Source organism: Eubalaena glacialis, chromosome 12 (genome assembly GCF_028564815.1).
Source record: "Eubalaena glacialis isolate mEubGla1 chromosome 12, mEubGla1.1.hap2.+ XY, whole genome shotgun sequence".
NCBI lineage: Eukaryota > Metazoa > Chordata > Mammalia > Artiodactyla > Balaenidae > Eubalaena > Eubalaena glacialis.
The window spans coordinates 20,524,255-20,545,052 of NC_083727.1; the positions used below are offsets into that span (position 1 = coordinate 20,524,255).

Sequence of the window (20,798 nt, forward strand, 5' to 3'; positions counted from 1 at the left end):
TAATTAACCTCACAAAAACACAAGCTGATATCATATGTCAGTGAACTGTGGGGAGCCTACTTACAGTGTTAGGTGGTGTGGTATTAGCGGTTTCAACAAATTCTCAACGAGTGATTTAAAGGCCCCTGAAAAAGTTGGTCTACTGAAACAGTTGAATGGTGGCGGTCCAGAGGGGTGGGGGAATATCCAAAAGCAAACTACATTCTTTAAATATATATATATATATATATATATATATATATATATATATATATATATATACATTCTCAATGTTAGAAGTAACAAGCTGAAAGCTTAGGCTTAGTATAAAAACAAAACTTTTTCATTTGTTCTCAGCTCCATTTTCAACTACCTACTCAACAGGTTGCTGGAAACCAACAATTGGTGCTTTAGGAATGCTTAATGTGGATATTACTTTGAGGTAGACAGGATGTTTTAAATGTATGTTTATTGAAATGGATCAATTTTCTTTTTTTTTTAAATTTTATTTATTTATTTTTGGCTGCATTGGGTCTTTGTTGCTGCACAGGGGGCCTTCTCAAGTGGGCTTCTCATTGTGGTGGCTTCTTTTGGTGTGCAGCACGGGCTCTAGGCCTGCGGGCTTCAGTAGTCGTGGCGCACAAGCTCAGTAGTTGTGGCTCGCCGGCTCTAGAGCACAGGTTCGATAGTTGAGGCGCACAGGTTCGATAGTTGAGGCGCACAGGTTTAGTTGCTCCGCAGCATGTGGGATCTTCCCGGACCAGGGCTCGAACCCGAGTCCCCTGCATTGGCAGGCGGATACTTAACCACTGCACCACCAGGGAAGCCTGATCGATTTTCTTTAACAAATTATATGTTTGGGGTTTTTCTGTTTCACAGATAGCTTTTACTTTTAGAATCATGTAACATGATTCTCAACGCTATTTCCCCTGGGGTAGCTTCCGAAATGTATTAAATCTCCTACCAGAGTGGTAAAATCCAGTGCATATACAAAAAGTGCATTATTTAAGAGCATGAGGCTAAAAGTGGATTTGGAAGGGTAACCAACTAAATACCAATAGCACCTAAGTTATTAAAACAAAAGCTCAGACGGTCCTCGCGGAGAGTCGCCGCGGTTTCCTGCTTCAACAGTGCTGGGGTGGAAGCAGCGCTCACCCGCCGCTCCGGCAGGCCGCTCCGAGCCAGCCCGCGCCACCACCTCACAGCGCCCCCCGACCGCCCCAAGGTCCCCGCCGCCGCCTCTCCTCCGCCGCCCGCCATGGCGACCGCGTCCCCCTCGCAGGTGCGCCAGCACTACCACCAGGGCTCGGAGGCCGCCATCAGCCGCCAGATCGACCTGGGGCTCTACGCCTCCTGCGTCCACCTGTCCGTGTCATACTATTTGGACCGCGATGATGTGGCTTTGAAGAACTTTGCCAAATATTTTCTTCACCAGTCTCGTGAGGAGAGGGAACATGCTGAGAAACTGATGAAGCTGCAGAACCAAAGGGGTGGCCGAAGCTTCCTGCAGGAGACCAAGAAGCCAGACCGTGATGACTGGGAGAATGGCTGAATGCAATGGAATGTGCGCTACACTTGGAAAAAAGTGTGAATCCGTCACTACTGGAACTGCACAAACTGGCCACGGACAAAAATGACCCCCATTTGTGTGACTTCATTGAGACTCATTACCTGAATGAGGTGAAAGCCATTAAAGAATTGGGTAACCAACTTGCGCAAGATGGGGGCCCCCGAATCTGGCATGGCAGAGTATCTCTTTGACAAGCACACCATGGGAAACAGTGATAATGAGAGCTAAGCCTTAGGCTGGCTTCCTGTAGCCACGGGGATGACTTCCCTGGTCACCAAGGCAGTGCATGCATGTTTGGGTTACCTTTACCTTTTCTATAAGTTGTACCAAAACATCTACAAGTTCTTTCCTTAGTACCATTCCTTCAAATAAAGTAATTTGGTACCCCCCCAAAAAACGAAAAACAAAAAAAACAAAAGCTCAAAAGGTTTCATGTACATGTTTTTAACATCCAACATTATTTTTTCCCTATCAGTAAGCCTTCTATCTGTAAAGGAAATTGAGAATTATATATATAAGCGAGAAGAGAGGAACACAGAGAAAGAGTGAGACAGTGAGAGTAAGAGAGAGACTGTATTAGTGTGTATGAGAGAAACTGCAGGAAAACATGTAGATTTATCAGGATATAGGCTCTCTTTATATTTTATTTTCATAAATGTACATTCGAAGTTCAGAGTCTACCAGTGAACAGCGCTGAAGAATATCAAAGTCATCTTGTGTTAAAATTACTTTTATTCAGGATGAAAAATACAGATGTAACCAGATTAGATGATAGTCTATGATTAGTTCTTTATACCACATATTTCAAAAGAACTACATACTTATTTCCCCTTGTTGTTACTGCAATATATTTCTTTATATTTATTATTCCTTAGAAGATTACAATGTAGTGTTTTATGTAGCTTTTCCTTAATAGCAGATGGAGAACATGTTGCACACAATTACAGGCAGAAAAAAATACATAACTTTTCAAAGTAAGGACAAGGAAGACACCAAATCTACAACTTGTAGTTCAGAGTTCAGGGAATTTTTTTTTCTTTAAATAGGTACTTTTACTGGGTATGATGTGGTCTGATAAAAGCTTTAGATTTTTCAGACTGCAGTAGCATAAAGCTATTTCCAACACGATGGATGAAGACGGATCTGAGGTAGAAAGGTGGTCATGGCTTTCCTCTTATATAAAACAATTTTCTTCTTCTCAAAATATCTCTGCTGCAAATAGACACCCTTGCCCCCCAACCCACCCAACCTATTCTAAAAGAGTAGGAATTTCTAACTTTAAGCCTCCTTCTGGCCAGATCCCAGTTAAAGAGAACTCAAAGTTAAAATGTCCTGATGTTTTAAAAGCATATATGCTTGAATCAAAACACATTATTTTCACTTTTTTTGGTTTCTCTACATTTGGTAAATCACATAACATGTTTAAACTGAATCAAATACATGTTAACTCAGAAGCCGAACCAAATACCCAACTGAATGCACTCAAAGGTATAAGGCAGGGTGCCAGCATCTAAGCATTAATTTCATTCTTCTATAGAAGCAGTGATGTGGGCTTTTGATGAACATTGTTCCCAAATGTATTGATCAAATGAAGGGTAATAAAAGGGCTGTTCATTCACTCAAAAGGTAAAATAAGACATTCATTAAATTTGTGTCTGCTTTCAGAAGGAAAATAACTGGGGGCTTCAAGAGTCATAGAGGGCTTGAGTACACATAAACAACTGTAAAACTTTCTTCAAAGAGAACCAAAGACAGCCATGTGTTTTGGTATCACAATTAGGTAAATGTCTGCTGTGTATTGAATGATGAAAATCAAGACCTGGGAACTAGGAAAAGTTGGACCAAGTTTTGTTTCTGCGTCAAAATGAAAATATGCTTAAATGGGCAACCTTTGGTAAAATGATCTTTGAGATTATTATAATCCTGTCATATAGATTGGAACATGAAATAAATAAAGAAATCAAGACCTACTGATACAGAGCAGGGAAATAAAATGCAGGAAAAAAAATCCCAATAGAAATGCCAGTTAGGCCCACAGGATTTTTATTGTGGTTATCCAAGTGATCGCTAAAGAAATAAGTGTACGATGTCAAATAAAGTTAAACAGTATGCACAGAGCTGTAGTCTAATCCATAAACATATAATATTTGATTGAAATATATGAACTTATTAATTTGGCCATATCATGGAAACAAATAAAGAAAATCTATTTGGTCATGTGGCTGATGAATTATAAATAACCAAAACATAATGGTGAAAGAGTCAAAGAAACAAATGAAGTTATTGTACAAGGTTAATATGAAGGAATGTAAAAATGTAAAATTGTCTTCTAATTCTTACGCAATTTTTATGGTTATTAAAAAGAAGGTATCATATTAGAAAGCTCCCACCCACTTTCCCAATACTGTATACAGTATACAAATCAGTGACAAGTGTATTACTTCCAAATCCCACTCTGTTCATTAATTTACAGTTGCATAGAAAGGGAAGAAGAAAACAATAATATATGATTATTATAAAAACAAAATATCCTTTTCTCTTTGGATAGTCAGTATTTTACTCCTTCAGTAGAACACACAGTCAGCGCTCAACAGCATGATTCAAAGAGCCATGGAGCTTCTGATGAAATGGAAGTTGAAATTGGCATTTGCTGAAAAGGGCAATACTGTAAGTTAAGAAATGTTGGTTGGCTAGATGAATACTTCACATTGCCTGTGGGAAGGGAAAATAGCACTGTCAGAACAGCATTTAAAGAAAACATTACAGGTAGCAGAGATCTGTCAACTCTTAAAAAAAAATTAAAGTGCTTTTTTTCAGAACTAGACAAGCCCTATTTTGCTTTGTTCAATGGGGACTCTTTACTCCCATGTGACTTTTGTTCCTGGGATGAGGTCCTTTGCTCTCATCCTGAAGTTACTTAGTCTGCTTTTTATCCACTCAGCTGATATAGGGGAAGTCTGGAAGACTTTTATTTTGCCCAGGCTGGAAACCAAGTTAAAATTGAGAAGACTTGTCTTTTCTTTTGCAGGAAGGTACCAATGTTCAGTGATTTAGGCTGGTGTAAGCACCCTGTCTCTCCCTGAGGGTCTGTGGGAGGTCTCCTGCAGAGGCGGTACCCTTGACAATTCCAACTGGTCTCAGTCCCCAGCTGGGGTCCAGACAACAAGAACTCTAGACAGGAATTACAGTCCAAGGGTGTGCAGTGGTTCCAGTTAAAGGCTCAGGGCCAATGTACATAGGCAAGGGAGGATAGAAATCCAGGCCACACTCAGGGTAGTGGCATCAACCTTTCGAAGAGAAGGTCAAACAGTTCGGTCCATCATCATTAAAACCCATGTCCTCAAATTCTTCTCTGAATGCATCTTTCACTTGCATGCTCTAATGGATATCTGGATCTCCCCTGAAGACACAGCTTCAACACAGGACTGTTTTTCATCCTTCACACTCCTCAGATATTGGATAGGTCCATACTGTGTTTTTCACAGCACTTTCTCCCTCTCCTCCCTAAAAATACCCAGCTTTGACTCTCTTGTCATCAGACTATACCACCCACTATGCAGTCATCTTCTGGCCCCTTGGTTCATGTCCCCTTACCTCTTGAAGAAAAAATGGCTCACTGTCACTCACTATTTTTAAATGTTCATGATTTCAGTGCTCACATAGATGATTCTTCCAAAATTCTGGCCTCTTAGTTCCTTGAGCTCCTCTCCTCTGAGAATCCGTCCTCACCCTTCTCAGCCACTCATTCAAAGTTGCAAATCTGGACCATCACCAATACCTGCATCCCCTCCAACATTTCAATTTCAATCATCCCACTTTCTGACAACCCACCTGTACCTTTCCAGCTGACTTCCACTAGGACCCCAACTTCACCCATCCTTTGGTGCTACAACCCATTGATACTTGGTCTCCCATACCTAACGCACCCTCACTTCTCTTCCTACCAAACTCAGGTGCTTGTTCAATCATTATCATCAACCCTTTGCCTCTTCCCTTGAACTGCTGTACTCTCGTGGCCAAACCACAACTTCAACTTTGGTTAAATGCAATACTTGGCCTACTCTGGTACTGTGCTCATGAACTTGAATGTTGCTGAAGGGCCACACATAGCCCTGCAGACAGGCCTCAGGTTAAATTCATGAGCAAGAAAGTGGTGGTCTTTAATGCTGCCTGGTAGTCACTCTATTTCTCTATCCATGTGCTCTCCTGAGCTCCAAGCAGCTACTACACATCCTCCAGTCTCTCCTCACACCTCCGATGCCTCCTCCCCACCCTCACTCTCTGCTGAAGCCCCTGCTTCTGACTCACTAAGACAACAGAAGCAGTCAGAAGGCTTTTACTCTCTGGGATGAGGTTCTTCCTTCTCACGAGCTCTCACACCACATCCAGTAATCTACTTCATATTCCTTTGTTGTCCCTCCAGTTACTGAAGATGAACCATCTGTGCTTCTCCTTAAGATCTCAGCCCCTCTTGCCATTAAGGCAGTAACCCAGTCAGAGGGTTCACTGTTTCAAAAAGATTCATAAACAAGTTCATGAGAGAAAGTGTTCTCCAAAGATTTACTGTGATCTTGGGACACACTGTTTCTAAGAGCACATGATAAAGAAAATACTGAAAGGCACATGGCTATAGCTGCCAACAGTTCTCAGCAGAATTTTAAATGAAAAATCAAAACCTTTTCCCCTCAAAGTAACAAAACCACTTTTGTGTACCGCTCCAGTCATTGCTTTTAAGTCCATGTTCTGTGATAGCTACCTTAAGTAGATACCTGGGAGAACAATGTCAGTCAAATCTATCCAGGGTAACTTTATATAGTACATATGAGGCCTTTAAAAAGCTGTTTGAACACAAAAGGTCAAGCACTTGGCATTTCGGGCATTTGGAAGGACTGGCTTGGGAGGGGTCCCCCTCCCTGGACTGACAAACTGTTGTATTTAATCAACTAACATGTCAAGCAAGTTTACTTACTTACATGGGGAATAAAGTAGCACTAAAATCGATGGTAGCTAATCACTTACTCTAGGTTATAATCTATAACACCCAAACCAATCAACCCATTAACGCTTACCTGTGGCCTGCTGGGGAGATTTGCTGAAAGAGAAAACAAAAGTAATCAATTGAAGGTGGTACTGTGGTTCCCCCTTTCAGGCATGCAAAAGTGTTGACTGTACCATTCCCAGCTGTTAAGTGGATGTTAATAAGAAAAGAAGAACAGGTTTGGGGATTTTTTTTTTTTTTTTTTTTTTGCCTAGATGCTTTAACAGGGCTAGTTTCCCTAGTTAGCTTTTCATATCTCATGTGCTGTAAGATACAAAAATTCCACCAAAATATGCAAAAGATATGCCAGCTCTCTCAAATACACACTAAAGCATTCAGTGAGTAATTAGTTTTGCAAAAAAACCTCAAAATTTCCTGTTGAAATCACGCCATATATTTAGTTTATGTATTAGAACAGAGCAAATTCTGTACATTCTACTGAATAGTACAGATTCTGACCAAGAGGTCATTGGGGAAATGAAGGAGCCCGAATCTTTAGTTTCTGCCACTCTTACCCCAAAGGCTAGGAAGATGGTGGTGATGTGTTTGCATCAAGGAAAGGTCTGGCCTAGTCCTCAGCACTCAGAAGTCTTCTAGGAACTTGGGCTAATTGTGCCTTCCATGGGCTCAGTTAAGAGCATCAGAGAACTTAGAATATGGTATCTAATTTGCCTTTGCATCTGAGCAGCTCAATTCCTTGGTTACAGAGGCCATGGAACAGTGTAGCTGATCCGGTGGGACCTGGGAGGGCAGGCACTAGCAAGTCTCTTCTTTAAGGCCTCTGCTTTTTCATCTCTCCCTTTTACTGTGCCATCTCAAAATTATTGGACTGGTACTCAACCCTGGGGGACAGAGGGAGCTTCACTCCCCAGTGATGGTAACATCTTTACTGGGTCAAATAAGAATTGTCCCTAATCAAACAGCATGTTACTCCTTTCATCTCTCATTTTTCTTTGCTGAGGGAAAAAAAAGACATCTGTGACCACATAGTGGGTGCTTTGTGAGAAAGAAAGTGAGCAAGAAGGGCAACTTTCTTATGATGCCTGGAGGGAAAGTGTGAGCCCCAGCAGTATTGGGGGGAATGATCAGGTTAAAAAAGCCTAGTCCTACCAGGCATGTAAATTATATCAGGAGAAAAAGAGTGGATCTCCTTACACATATGGGAACTACACCTGTATGGGAACTACGCTATCCTGAGGGAAAGCTTAGTTGCATTAGCATGAAGTACGCCATAGGCAGAGTTACGCTTCTCTTCTAAGTAACAAATACCCAAATCCAAACAGAAATCAAATCCATTTTGCTCCAAATCAACATTTTAACCCTATAGTCTTATAAATCATACTGAACAAATCATACAAGTATATTTTTTAAAGAAATCAGGAAAACATTGCATTGTAGTAGGTCTTTAGATTTTGATGAACATCAGTCAAACTCAAAAAATATAGGCAGAAGGAGACCTTCAAGATGGCGGAAGAGTAAGACGTGGAGATCACCTTCCTCCTCACAAATACATCAAAAATACATCTACATGTGGAACAACTCCTAGAGAACACCTACTGAACGCTGACAGAAGACCTCAGACTTCCCAAAAGGCAAGAAACTCCCCACGTACCTGGGTAGGGCAAAAGAAAAAAGAAAAAACAGAGACAAAAGAATAGGGATGGGATCTGCACCTCAGGGAGGGAGCTGTGAAGGAGAAAAAGTTTCCACACACTAGGAAGGCCCTTTGCGGGCGGAGACAGGGAGTGGTAGGGGGGAAGCTTCAGAGCCACGGAGGAGAGCGCAGCCACAGGGGTGCAGAGGGCAAAGCGGAGAGATTCCCGCACAGAGGATCGGTGCCGACCAGCACTCACCAGCCTGAGAGGCTTGTCTGCTCACCCACTGGGGCAGGTGGGGGTGGGCAGCTGAGGCTCTGGCTTCAGAGGTCGGATCCCAGGGAGAGGACTGGGATTGGCTGCATGAACACAGCCTGAAGGGGGCTAGTGCGCCACAGCTAGCTAAGAGGGAGTCTGGGAAAAAGTCTGGACCTGCCAGAGAGGCAAGAGACCATTGTTTCGGGGTATGCGAGGAGAGGGGATTCCTTCCCAGTGTGCCCACCGAAGGCAGAGCACTGCCTAAGTGAGCTCCAGAGATGGGTGCGAGCCGTGGCTATCAGCTCGGAACCCAGAGAAGGGCATGAACGGCTAATGCTGCTGCCGCTGCCACCAAGAATCCTGTGTGCAAGCACAGGTCACTATCCACATCTCCCCTCCCGGGAGCCTGTGCAGCCCACCAGGGTCCCGTTATCCAGGGACAACTTCCCCGGGAGAACACATGGCGCGCCTCAGGCTGCTGCAACGTCACACCCGCCTCTGCCGCTGCAGGCTCGCCCCTCATTCCAATCATGACTATCATACCCCTCCCGCCCCCCGGCCTGAGTATGGAAGAGAGCCCTAATCAGCTGCTGCTTTAACCCCCTCCTGTCTGGGCAGGTAACAGACTCCTGAGGGCGGTCTACACACAGAGGCGGGGCCAAAACCAAAGCTGAACCCTAGGAGCTGTGGGAACAAGAAAAGAAAGGAAAATTTCTCTGTGCAGCCTCAGGAGCAGCAGATTAAATCCTCACAGTCAACTTGAGGTACCCTGCATCTGAAGAATACCTGAAGAGACAACAAGTGTTCCCAAAATTGAGGCGGTGGACTTTGGGAGCAACTGTGGACTTGGCGTTGGTTTTCTGTGTCTAATTTTTTTCTGATTTTATGTTTATCTTAGTTTAGTATTTACTGCTTATTATCATTGGTGGATTTGATTATTGGTTTGGTTGCTCTCTTCCTTTTATATATATATATTTTTTTTTTGTTTGTTTTCCTTTTTCTCTTTTTGTGAGTGTGTGTGTCTATGCTTCTTTGTGTGATTTTCTCTGTATAGGTTTGCTTTTACCATTTGTCCTGGGGTTCTGTCTGTTCGTCTTTTTTGTTTTTGTTTTTGTTTTTGTTTTTGCTCTTCTCTCTTCCTTTTCTTCTGAGCCGTGTGGCTGGCAGGATCTTGGTGCTCCGGTCGGGTGTCAGGCCTGAGCCTCCGAGATGGGAGGGCCAAGGCCAGGACATTGGACTACCAGAAACCTCCTAGCCCCATGTAATATCAATTGGCGAGAGCTCTCCCAGAGATCTTCGTCTCAACACTAAGACCCAGCTCCAACCAACGGCCAGCATGCTCCAGTGCAGCACGCCCCATGCCAAACGACTAGCAAGACAGGAACACAACCCCACCCATTAGCAGAGAGGCTGCCTAAAGTCATACTAAGTTCACAGACACTCCGAAAACACCACCAGACACGGCCCTGCCCAACAGAAGGACAAGATACAGCCTCACCTACCAGAATACAGGCACCAGTCCCTGCCAACAGGAGGCCTACACAAGCCACTGAACCAACTGCACCCACTGGGGGCAGACACCAAAAATAACAGGAACTATGAACCTGCAGCCTGCAAAAAGGAGACCCCAAACACAGTAAGTTAAACAAAATGAGAAGACAGAGAAATATGCAGCAGATGAAGGAGCAAGGTAAAAACCCAAATAAATGAAGAGGAAATAGGCAGTCTACCTGAAAAAGAACTCAGAGTAATAACAGTAAAGATGTTTCAAAGTCTCGGAAATAGAATGGAGAAAATACAAGAAATGTTTAACAAGGACCTAGAAGAACTAAAGAGCAAACGAACAATGATGAACAACACAATAAATGAAATTAAAAATACTCTAGAAGGAATCAATAGCAGAATAACTGAGGCAGAAGAACAGATAAGTGACCTGGAATATAAAATAGTGGAAATGACTACCACAGAGCAGAATAAAGAAAAAAGAATGAAAAGAATTGAGGACAGTCTCAGAGACCTCTGGGACAGCATTAAATGCACCAACATTCAAATTATAGGGGTCCCAGAAGAAGAAGAGAAAAAGAAGGGTCTGAGAAAATATTTGAAGAGATTATAGTTGAAAACTTCCCTAACATGGGAAAGGAAATAGTTAATCAAGTCCAGGAAGCACAGAGAGTCACATACAGGATAAATCCAAGTAGAAACACTCCAAGACACATATTAATCAAACTATCAAAAATTAAATATAAAGAAAAAATATTAAAAGAAGCAAGGGAAAAACAACAAATAACATACAAAGGAATCCCCATAAGGTTAACAGCTGATCTTTCAGCAGAAACTCTGCAAGCCAGAAGGGAGTGGCAGGACATATTTAAAGTGATGAAAGGGAAAAACCTACAACCAAGATTACCCAGCAAGGATCTCATCTAGATTTGACGGAGAAATTAAAACCTTTATAGACAAGAAAAAGGTAAGAGAATTCAGCACCACCAAACCAGCTTTACAACAAATGCTAAAGGAACTTCTCTAGGCAGGAAACACAAGAGAAGGAAAAGATCTACAATAGCAAACCCAAAACAATTAAGAAAATGGTAACGGGAACATACATATTGATAATTACCTTAAATGTAAATGGATTAAATGCTCCCACCAAAAGACACAGACTGGCTGAAGGGATACAAAAACAAGACCCGTACATATGCTGTCTACAAGAGACCCAAATCAGACCTAGGGACACATACGGACTGAAAGTGAGGGGATGGAAAAAGATATTCCATGCAAATGGAAATCAAAAGAAAGCTGGAGTAGCAATTCTCCTATCAGAAAAAATAGACTTTAAAATAAAGACTATTACAAGAGACAAAGAAGGACACTACATAATGATCAAGGGATCAATCCAAGAAGAAGATATAACAATTGTAAATATTTATGCACCCAACATAGGAGCACCTCAATATATAAGACAAATGCTAACAGCCATAAAAGGGGAAATCAACAGTAACACAATCATAGTAGGGGACTTTAACACCCCACTTTCACCAATGCACAGATCATCCAAAAAGAAAATAAATAAGGAAACACAAGCTTTAAAAGACACATTAGACCAGATAGACTTAATTGATATTTATAGAACATTCCATCCAAAAATAACAGAATACACTTTCTTCTCAAGTGCTCATGGAACATTCTCCAGGATAGATCATATCTTGGGTCACAAATCAAGCCTCAGTACGTTTAAGAAAATTGAAATTATATCAAGTATCTTTTCCAACCACAACATTATGAGACTAGATATCAATTACAGGAAAAAAAACTGTAAAAAATACAAACACATGGAGGCTAAACAATATGCTACTAAATGACTAAGAGATCACTGAAGATATCAAAGAGGAAATCAAAAAATACCTAAAAACAAATGACAGTGAAAACACGATGACCTAAAACCTATGCGATGCAGCAAAAGCAGTTCTAAGAGGGAAGTTTACTGCCATACAATCCTACCTCAAGAAACAAGAAACATCTCAAATAAACAACCTAACACTACACCTAAAGCAATTAGAGAAAGAAGAACAAAGAAACCCCCAAGGTTAGCAGAAGGAAAGAACCATAAAGATCAGATCAGAAATAAATGAAACTGAAAGAGAAATTAAGGAAGCAATCCCACTTACCATAGCAACAAAAAGAATAAAATACCTAGGAGTAAAGCTTCCTAAGGAGACAAAAGACCTGTATGCAGAAAACTATAAGACACTGATGAAAGAAATTAAAGATGACACAAACAGATGGAGAGATATACCATATCCTTGGATTGGAAGAATCAACGTTGTGAAAATGACTATACTACCCAAAGCAATCTACAGATTCAATGCAATCCCTATCAAATTACCAAAGGCATGTTTTTACAGAACTAGAACAAAAAATTTTACAATTTGTATGGAAACACAAAAGACCCTGAATAGCCAAAGCAATCTTGAGAAAGAAAAACGGAGTTGGAGGAATCAGGCTCCCGGACTTCAGACTATACTACAAAGCTACAGTAATCAAGACAATATGGTACTGGCACAAAAACAGAAATATAGATCAATGGAACAGGATAGAAAACCCAGAGATAAACCCATGCACATATGGTCACCTTATCTTTGACAAAGGAGGCAAGAATATACAATGGAGAAAAGACAGCCTCTTCAATAAGTTGTGCTGGGAAACTGGACAGCTACATGTAAAAGAATGAAATTAGAACATTTCTTAACACCATACACAAAAATAAACTCAAAATGCATTAAAGACCTAAATGTAAGGCCAGACACTACAAAACTCTTAGAGGAAAACATAGGCAGAACACTCTATGACATAAATCACAGCAAGATCCTTTTTGACCCACCTCCCAGAGGAATGGAAATAAAAACAAAAATAAACAAATGGGACCTAATGAAATTTAAAAGCTTTTGCACAGCAAAGGAAACCATAAACAAGACGAAAAGACAACCCTCAGAATGGGAGAAAATATTTGCAAACGAAGAAACTGACAAAGCATTAATCTCCAAAACATACAAACAGCTCATGTAGCTCAATATCAAAAAAACAAACAACCCAATCCAAAAATGGGCAGAAGACCTAAATAGACATTTCTGCAAAGAAGACATACAGATGGCCAAGAGGCACATGAAAAGTTGCTCAACATCACCAATTGTTAGAGAAATGCAAATCAAAACTACAGTGAGGTATCACCTCACACAAGTCAGAATGGGCATCATCAGAAAATCTACAAACAACAAAACCTGGAGAGGGTGTGGAGAAAAAGGAACCCCTTGCACTGTTGGTGGGAATGTAAATTGATACAGCCACTATGGAGAACAGTATGGAGGTTCCTTAAAAAACTAAAACTAGAGCTACCACATGACTCAGCAATCCCACTACTGGGTATATACTCTGAGAAAACCATAATTCATAAAGAGTCATGTACCACAACGTGCACTGCAGCACTATTTACAATAGCCAGGACATGGAAGCAACCTAAGTGTCCATTGACAGTTGAATGGATAAAGAAGACGTGGCACATATATATAATGGAATATTACTCAGCCATAAAAAGAAACAAAATTGAGTTATTTGTGGTGAGGTGGATGGACCTAGAGTCTGTCAGACAGAGTGAAGTAAGTCAGAAAGAGAAAAACAAATACCATATGCTAACACATATATATGGAATCTAAAAAAAATAAATAAATGGTTCTGAAGAACCTAGGCGCAGGACAGGAATAAAGACGCAGACATAGAGAATGGACTTGAGGACACAGGGAGGGAGAAGGGTAAGCTGGGACGAAGTGGGAGAGTGGCATGGACATATATACACTACCAAATGTAAAACAGATAGCTAGTGGGAAGCAGCCACATAGCACAGGGAGATCAGCTTGGTGCTTTGTGACCACCTAGAGGGGTGGGATAGGGAGGGTGGGAGGGAGATGCAAGAGGGAGGGGACATGGGGATATATGTATACGTATAGCTGATTCACTTTGTTATACAGCAGAAACTAACACAATAATGTAAAGCAATTATACTCCAATAAAGATGTTAAAAAATAAATAAAAATTAAAAAAATAAAAACCATTAAGCACTATAAAAAAAAAGATAGCTAGTGGGAAGTAGCTGCATAGCACAGGGAGATCAGCTTGGTGCTTTGTGACCACCTAGAGGGGTGGGATAGGGAGGGTGGGAGGGAGGCGCAAGAGGCAGGGGATATGGGGATATATGTATACATATAGCTGATTCACTTTGTTATACAGCAGAAACTAACACAACATGGTAAAGCAATTATTCTCCAATAAAGATGTTATAAATAAATAAATATGGCAATTCACAGTGAAAATATGCTTGTAGATAAAAAAATTGAAAAAGCATTTGTGGGTCTATTAGTAAAAAATAATATTCAGCTTACTACTAGTATCATATATATTTGGATGATGCAAATGAAAAAACCAACAAAAGATTTTACACTAAAAAAATTAGTTACAGCAGTCAGTGGAAATTTTAGTATGTTGGTTTATAGGCAACACAGTTAAATTCCCTTCATTAACTCCTTGCCAGGAAGAGATGGAAATGCTTGCCTCTCTGCTCTGAAATTCAATGTAAATAATTAAAAGAAAATTTTAAAAAGCCATAATTCAAGGATGCTATCAGGACCAACTGGGATATTAATCCAAGATAGATGAATTCTAAAGTGTTACGTGCAACAATATACAGACACAGTAAGAAAAAAAAAGTCATGTTTAAGTAGGCAATTCATGCAATTAGGATTTAAGAATACAATTTCATTTTAATTCCTAGACTTCCAGGAGTGGAAATTCACTTGTGACCACGCTAATTTTTAATTCACAAAGGATCAAAAGTCAAGATTAACATGCCGATCTCAATTCATTGTATGCTGGTGACAAGCAATTTTAAAGTTCTTGTTAGTTACAGGGGCTCAAGGGATTGGTTTGCCATTAGGAAGATGCCAATCTGATCTGCTTTCAAAAAATCCTCCAAAGGTGGTCAGTAAGCTTCGGGAATGCGAAGGCTTATTAAAATATTTGCTAGCTTGAGCAACTTAAAAGGGGCAACAAAGCTAAGGAATCCTACAGAATCTTCTAAGTACTATCTGGGGGAAACTTCAACAACTAAACCTTCCTTCCCAGTGGGAATATGTAATCATTCATTCATTCAATTCAGAAATGTATTGAGCACCAAATCTATGGCAGGTGCTTATTTCTATTCTGCATCCATTTTCTTAAAGAGTTTAATAACTTTAGGCAGAACTTTTAAAATATATATCAATTTTACAAATAGATCAGTTACACCTTTATTTTTCTGGAAAGCTGTCCCTATCTTGGAGATTTTTATATTATCAAAGCAAAGTATAATATATAAATACCAAGAAGAGCAATCTAAACCCAAATTAATAGCAGAACCTCAGAAACAAAAAATAATAAGATCTAAATTTAAAAGGATTTCTAAAATAATACTATCGTCATTTCCTATATGGGATGTACTTGAGCTCTTCAAAATAACATATGACTAGTAATACTCATCCACAGAAAACTATAAATATTACAAATATTTGTGATTGTGCAAACTTTGACTGTGAGAACACAGGGCCACATCCTGTTAAGGAATCTTGGGTTTCTGCAACTCACCCTCACAATAGAGAATTGCACAGGTGAGAAGGCACCAATGCAAAGTGGGAGTTTAACCTGTCATGTAGATCCCATTGAAGATATATACTGTTCTCAAAAACCAATAATAGCTATTAATGGCTAATAAGATACCAACCAATGGGAATTTTACACTTGCCTTTAAGGGAAGCCAAAAAATGAAATGAATGCACCCCTCTTAAGATTTATTTTTGCCCTATAGTTATGTTATTATTTATTTTTAATTATATTCTCTTGTAAAATATGACATAGATCAGCCTTATACAATATCTCCATATAAGAATACTGTGAAAAAGATTTAAGACTAACTGCTTTAAAAAAATTAAACTTTTAAAACATATCATGAATTCTTGTATAAAAATTTTAATATGGAAATTATACATTTTATATCCACTAGAAAGCATATATTTAAACATATTTCCCATCCTAGCTCTCATTGCCAATTGACTTTTAACTTGAAAATATCCATTATGATAGTTGAATAAAAACTTCTAAACAAGACTTACAGAATTTGTTCTTAACTAATTATTAATGTATTTGGATTTAAGCTGAACTAAAAAGTAACTTAATTTTGAAACTCTGGCTTATAAAGACTATGATGAGGTTTCATGTAGCCATTAAGTAAAATATAATGTGGAACCAAAATCTCTATCAACTTTAACCTTGAATTATAATTAATACAAAGATTTAATCTGTTCATCTATTATGGCTGTTATAGAGCCTAGTAAATAAGTAACAATCTGATGGCATATGGGCTTCACCTGACCCTCTGAAGCTTCTGTGATACTCTACAGGACCAAAAACCTCTGTGTGTGTGTGGGTGTGTGTGTGTGGGGGTGTGTGTGTGTGTGTGTGTGTATGCACATGCTTTTTGGGGGGGTGAGCACGGAGATTGATATATGGTACATATGATTCTGCAAACTTTGAGAAATGAAATTACAAATAATAACCTGGGAAATTATATGCTCCCAAATATAAATATATTTATGGACTTGTGGAAACTGCCATATGTCCTTTAGGCAATTACTTCTGAAAATTCAGAGAAGATTATATTTCAAATAGCTGTTTCCACTTCCCACTAAGGTTGGCATTTTGTAAACTGCAGAGTCGTATAAATTGAAGCATACTTTTTAAATGAAGTCAATATATCATGTTTACCTACACTCCTGATAATGTCTTTTCCCTCATTTAAAATGATATTTTCCGAGGAGAGGAGGGAAAAGGGTGCGATGAGAAGCTGTTTTTTATATATATATATATATACACTACATATACAGGATATATGATATATAACAGTATATGTATATACTAAGATCTTAGTCTAATAGTTGACTAGATTTAATCACCCTGAAAATTATAAATGTATTTATAAATAATCATATTTATTTAAAAGATTATTTAAAATATAATTGTAGCACTATATACTATGTATATACAGTAAACTGTTTGAAACAGCAGAAATGTTTTCTGTGAGAGCACAGCAGAAACTGCAAGGCGGCAAGGTACTGAAAACAAAATGTTTGGGAAAAAAATCAATAAATAGCAATCATTATATAATTTCCTCTGGGATTTGAACTGTTTTTATTTGGTTATTTTCTGGCTCTTAATTTCCATATGGAAAATTCACAGGGTCATAATCTGTGATGCCTTAAATAGTTTGGCCTTTATACAGTGACTCTTTTATTCCATGAGAAAAGAACTCCAAAACCAAAAAAAACCCAAACCAAAACAAAAAAAAAAAGGAGGGAAAAAAAAAGGAAAATTTGAAAATAATCCCTTTCTACACCTGAATTTGATGACATCAGAAGACAAGGTCTGAAGAGAAGAGAGGGAATTACATTAGAAAAAGCTATTTTCAGACCTTGTTTGGTATGTCACTAAAAGCTCTCTTTTGAAGTAATACATGTTTCTTACTATCGCCTGCATTGAAGAGGATAATTTCTCCTTAAAGACAGGCTTGTTTTATTTGCCTCATGTTATCACTCAGAAGGCAGACCAAAGAATCCCAGAGAGCAGGTTCTCACTGGCCCTGCACCCAGTGATGTGATGGTATCTAGGCTGGGCTTCATTTGCTTTGCCAACATACGGAATGTTTGATTTATCTTCAAATAATTTACAGTCTTGTTTCTAATATTGGTTTCTGTTATCTTACCACAGAAGACAAAGGACCCCACTCAGGAGAAAAGAAATGGAAGGAAAAAGCGTAGCAGTCGCGTTATGATCTTTCATACTCACGGCAGCAAGATGGAAATGTACTGTTGATCTGCTCCATAACCTCTGTGAGGTCTGTGCTGGTGTCATGAGGTGGGGCCAGCAGGTCCTCTGCCGCTGTGACAGCAGATAGAAAGAACAAGAGACACTCTGAAATTAATGTCCGGTCTTCCACCAAAACGCAACTTCAGGGAGAAAATACTAGTACTGGCCTCTAAACATCAAGGTGAAAATAGTTTTCCTTATAAAGGATAATTTTAGGGGAAAATTCCAAAACCATTTTTGTGTTTTTTTGTGGTAACAGAATTTTACATAATTAAAATTTATTAGATGTTTCTAAAGGAAGAATCCACATATCAGGGAAAAATTCACGAGTGACAAATAATAGTCATATTACTGCAATTTATTAGTCAGAATTCCACTATTGTGCATTACAAGTATTTTTTCATATGAGAAAGGTATTCCATTAATTTCTTTTTCCTTCCTTCTTTTTGGAGACTTCAGCATAGGCTAGCTTATACTGCCATAAAACTAGAGGTAGTTTTGTTTTTTTTTGGCCATGCTGCAGGGCATGTGGGATCTTAGTTCCCCGACCAGGGATCGAACTCATGCCCCCTGCAGTGGAAGTGCAGAGTCCTAACCACTGGACCACCAGGGAATTCCCACTAGAGGTATTTTATAAGATACTTTTTACTTTGATGTTTTTTAGTCTATAATCGATAGCAAAATAGTCCTCTTATTTAAAAATGAAAGTAAAATTAATATTTTAGGTTTTCTTCAGATTAATGCAGCAAAAGATAAACAAATTAATTTGCTTAAAGTATGTGGTCCTCAGTAGAATTTTAGAACTTAATTTCATCAATAACAAAATGTCATTCCAGAATGCCTGGTTGACAGGGCCTTTCCTAGCAGCAGTGACAGGTCCCCATTGTGACCAATGACAGGCTGGGTGGGACTTCAGCCTCAGATGGGGGTGGGAGAGGCGGCAATGTCTGTAGGAGCTAGGATGGAGAAAGCAGAATACAGAGTCTCCAGCCCTCGGCAAAGAAAACTATGTTTGGTGTAATATTCTTTAGTATTTTATCCTAAATGTGTACAAGTATGAAATTTTAGAAACAGGAAATTTACTGAAAAAAAGAATTGTTCCTAAGGCAAAGAAAAAAATAAATTGTGCTCATCCCAAAAGGAAAGAGCTCCTTTTCATCTTTCATCAAAATTCAGTCCACTACTACACCTTATATAAACAGGCGCATTATAGTTTATTATTCTAAAATGCTTGCTTTTTTGGTATAGTTAAAATGGCTTTGTACTCAGCTGAGACCACAGAGAATACAAATTCCTTTACGCCCAAAGGCACCCATGTGTAAGAATGTTATTTAAAATGAAAAGCAAACAAATGGCAAAGCCCAGAGTAGACCAGGGGAGGGAGTAGCCAAGTCTTGGGGACACGGACCTGCTTGATGGAACTGTGGGCCGGGGTCCGGATCCAGCGAGTAGTTCACTGCGGATTGCTGAGGTGAAGCCCAGGGGGAGACCCCATTGATTTGGGAATCAGATTCAGGCTGGAATCACATTCAGAAGTTAGAACAGAGGAAAGATTCAAATAACGATTAAAGAAAACATTTCCCTTTCTAACTTCCCCTCCCCAGCTACAGATAATTAAATCACATAACATTCTTCACCCTCAGTCATTTTCAAATACATTTTAGCATCAGTTGGTGGGCTCACCAGTATTCACCTGAGGACCAAGTGGTCCTTCCCTTTTGATTTGGGCACCTTGAAGAACTCACTTGGTTATATGGCAAGATTTACCTATCAATGTCAGTGTCATTCCTCAATTGTTCCATTATTTTTATGTCAACCAAGTGAATTTGGAAACATGTTTCATTCATCTTTAAAAAAATTAACGCTGTTTCTCATACAGTAAATTTATCTAATTTCAAAATTAGCTCATTTTTTATTCAAATCAATATTTAACAGCAATATTGGAGAGTGGTGAAGAGCACGATTTTGGATTTAGCTGCTTGGATACAAATTCAGTCCCTCAGAGCTGAGTAATTCTGAGGAAATTTTTTTTTCTTTTTTTTTTTGTGGCTGCACTGCACTGTAGCATGTGAGATCTTTGTTCCCTGACTAGGGGTTGAACCCACACCCCCAGCAGTGGAAGCATGGAGTCTTAACCATTGGACCACCAGGGAAGTCCCTCTGAGGAAATTTTATAATCGTCTGCTTTTTATTTATAAAAACTGGATTTTTATTTATTTATTTATTTATTTATGGCTGTGTTGGGTCTTCGTTTCTGTGTGAGGGCTTTCTCTAGTTGCGGCGAGTGGGGGCCACTCTTCATCGCGATGCGTGGGCCTCTCACTGTCGCGGCCTCTCTTGTTGCAGAGCACAAGCTCCAGACGCGCAGGCTCCGTAGTTGTGGCTCATGGGCCCAGTTGCCCCGCGGCATGTGGGATCTTCCCGGACCAGGGCTCGAACCCATGTCCCCTGCATTGGCAGGCAGATTCTCAACCACTGAGCCACCAGGGAAGTCCCAGTTACAAGGTTTTTGATGCTGATTTTTCCATTACATCTATATTAGCTGAAGTCTGGTAGTTTTGCTAGTTTTTAACTATCAGAGTTGAATTTTCCATCAACTTAGCATGGCATTCATGCCAAGTCATTAAGAAGGGATAAGAGCTCCACAGTCTGGAATATACAGAGCCATTTAGATATCCGGTATCTCGAGAAGCATTACTGTGCAATTCTGAAGGCTCATGAGCCATTAGGCAGCTCTAACAGGAGGAAGCGAGTAGGGGGAGGTGAGGGTGAGCAGGAGAGCCTTCGGCTCTCTGAAGAGCATCAACAGACTACAGCAAACACAGCTTTCAAGCACAGCTTCCTTCTACAACAATTCTACCTATGCAGTAAGTCCTTAATCCTCACACTCCATATTCTAAATAAGAGAGTTCCA

General features: G+C 39.7%; 1 protein-coding gene and 1 pseudogene across 8 annotated transcripts in view; one reads left to right on the forward strand and one right to left on the reverse strand.

Moving 5' to 3' along the window:
• The first annotated feature begins 1,237 nt into the window (after nt 1-1,237).
• On the forward strand, nt 1,238-1,784 carry LOC133102175 (ferritin heavy chain-like; annotated as a pseudogene).
• Nucleotides 1,785-2,282: 498 nt separating this feature from the next.
• The window catches only part of UTRN (utrophin), a 519,047-nt gene continuing 500,531 nt past the window's right edge, over nt 2,283-20,798 (reverse strand). For 7 of the 8 annotated variants that reach the window (XM_061207128.1, XM_061207126.1, XM_061207127.1 and 4 more), the window contains 4 exons: nt 19,293-19,401; nt 17,864-17,956; nt 6,619-6,641; nt 2,283-4,261 (listed from right to left, as the gene is read on the reverse strand). In XM_061207128.1, the coding sequence (XP_061063111.1) occupies nt 4,253-4,261; nt 6,619-6,641; nt 17,864-17,956; nt 19,293-19,401 (234 nt within the window). In that variant the 3' untranslated portion in view covers nt 2,283-4,252. The remainder of the gene's footprint in view (nt 4,262-6,618; nt 6,642-17,863; nt 17,957-19,292; nt 19,402-20,798) is intronic. The other variant, XM_061207131.1, reaches the window with a different exon arrangement.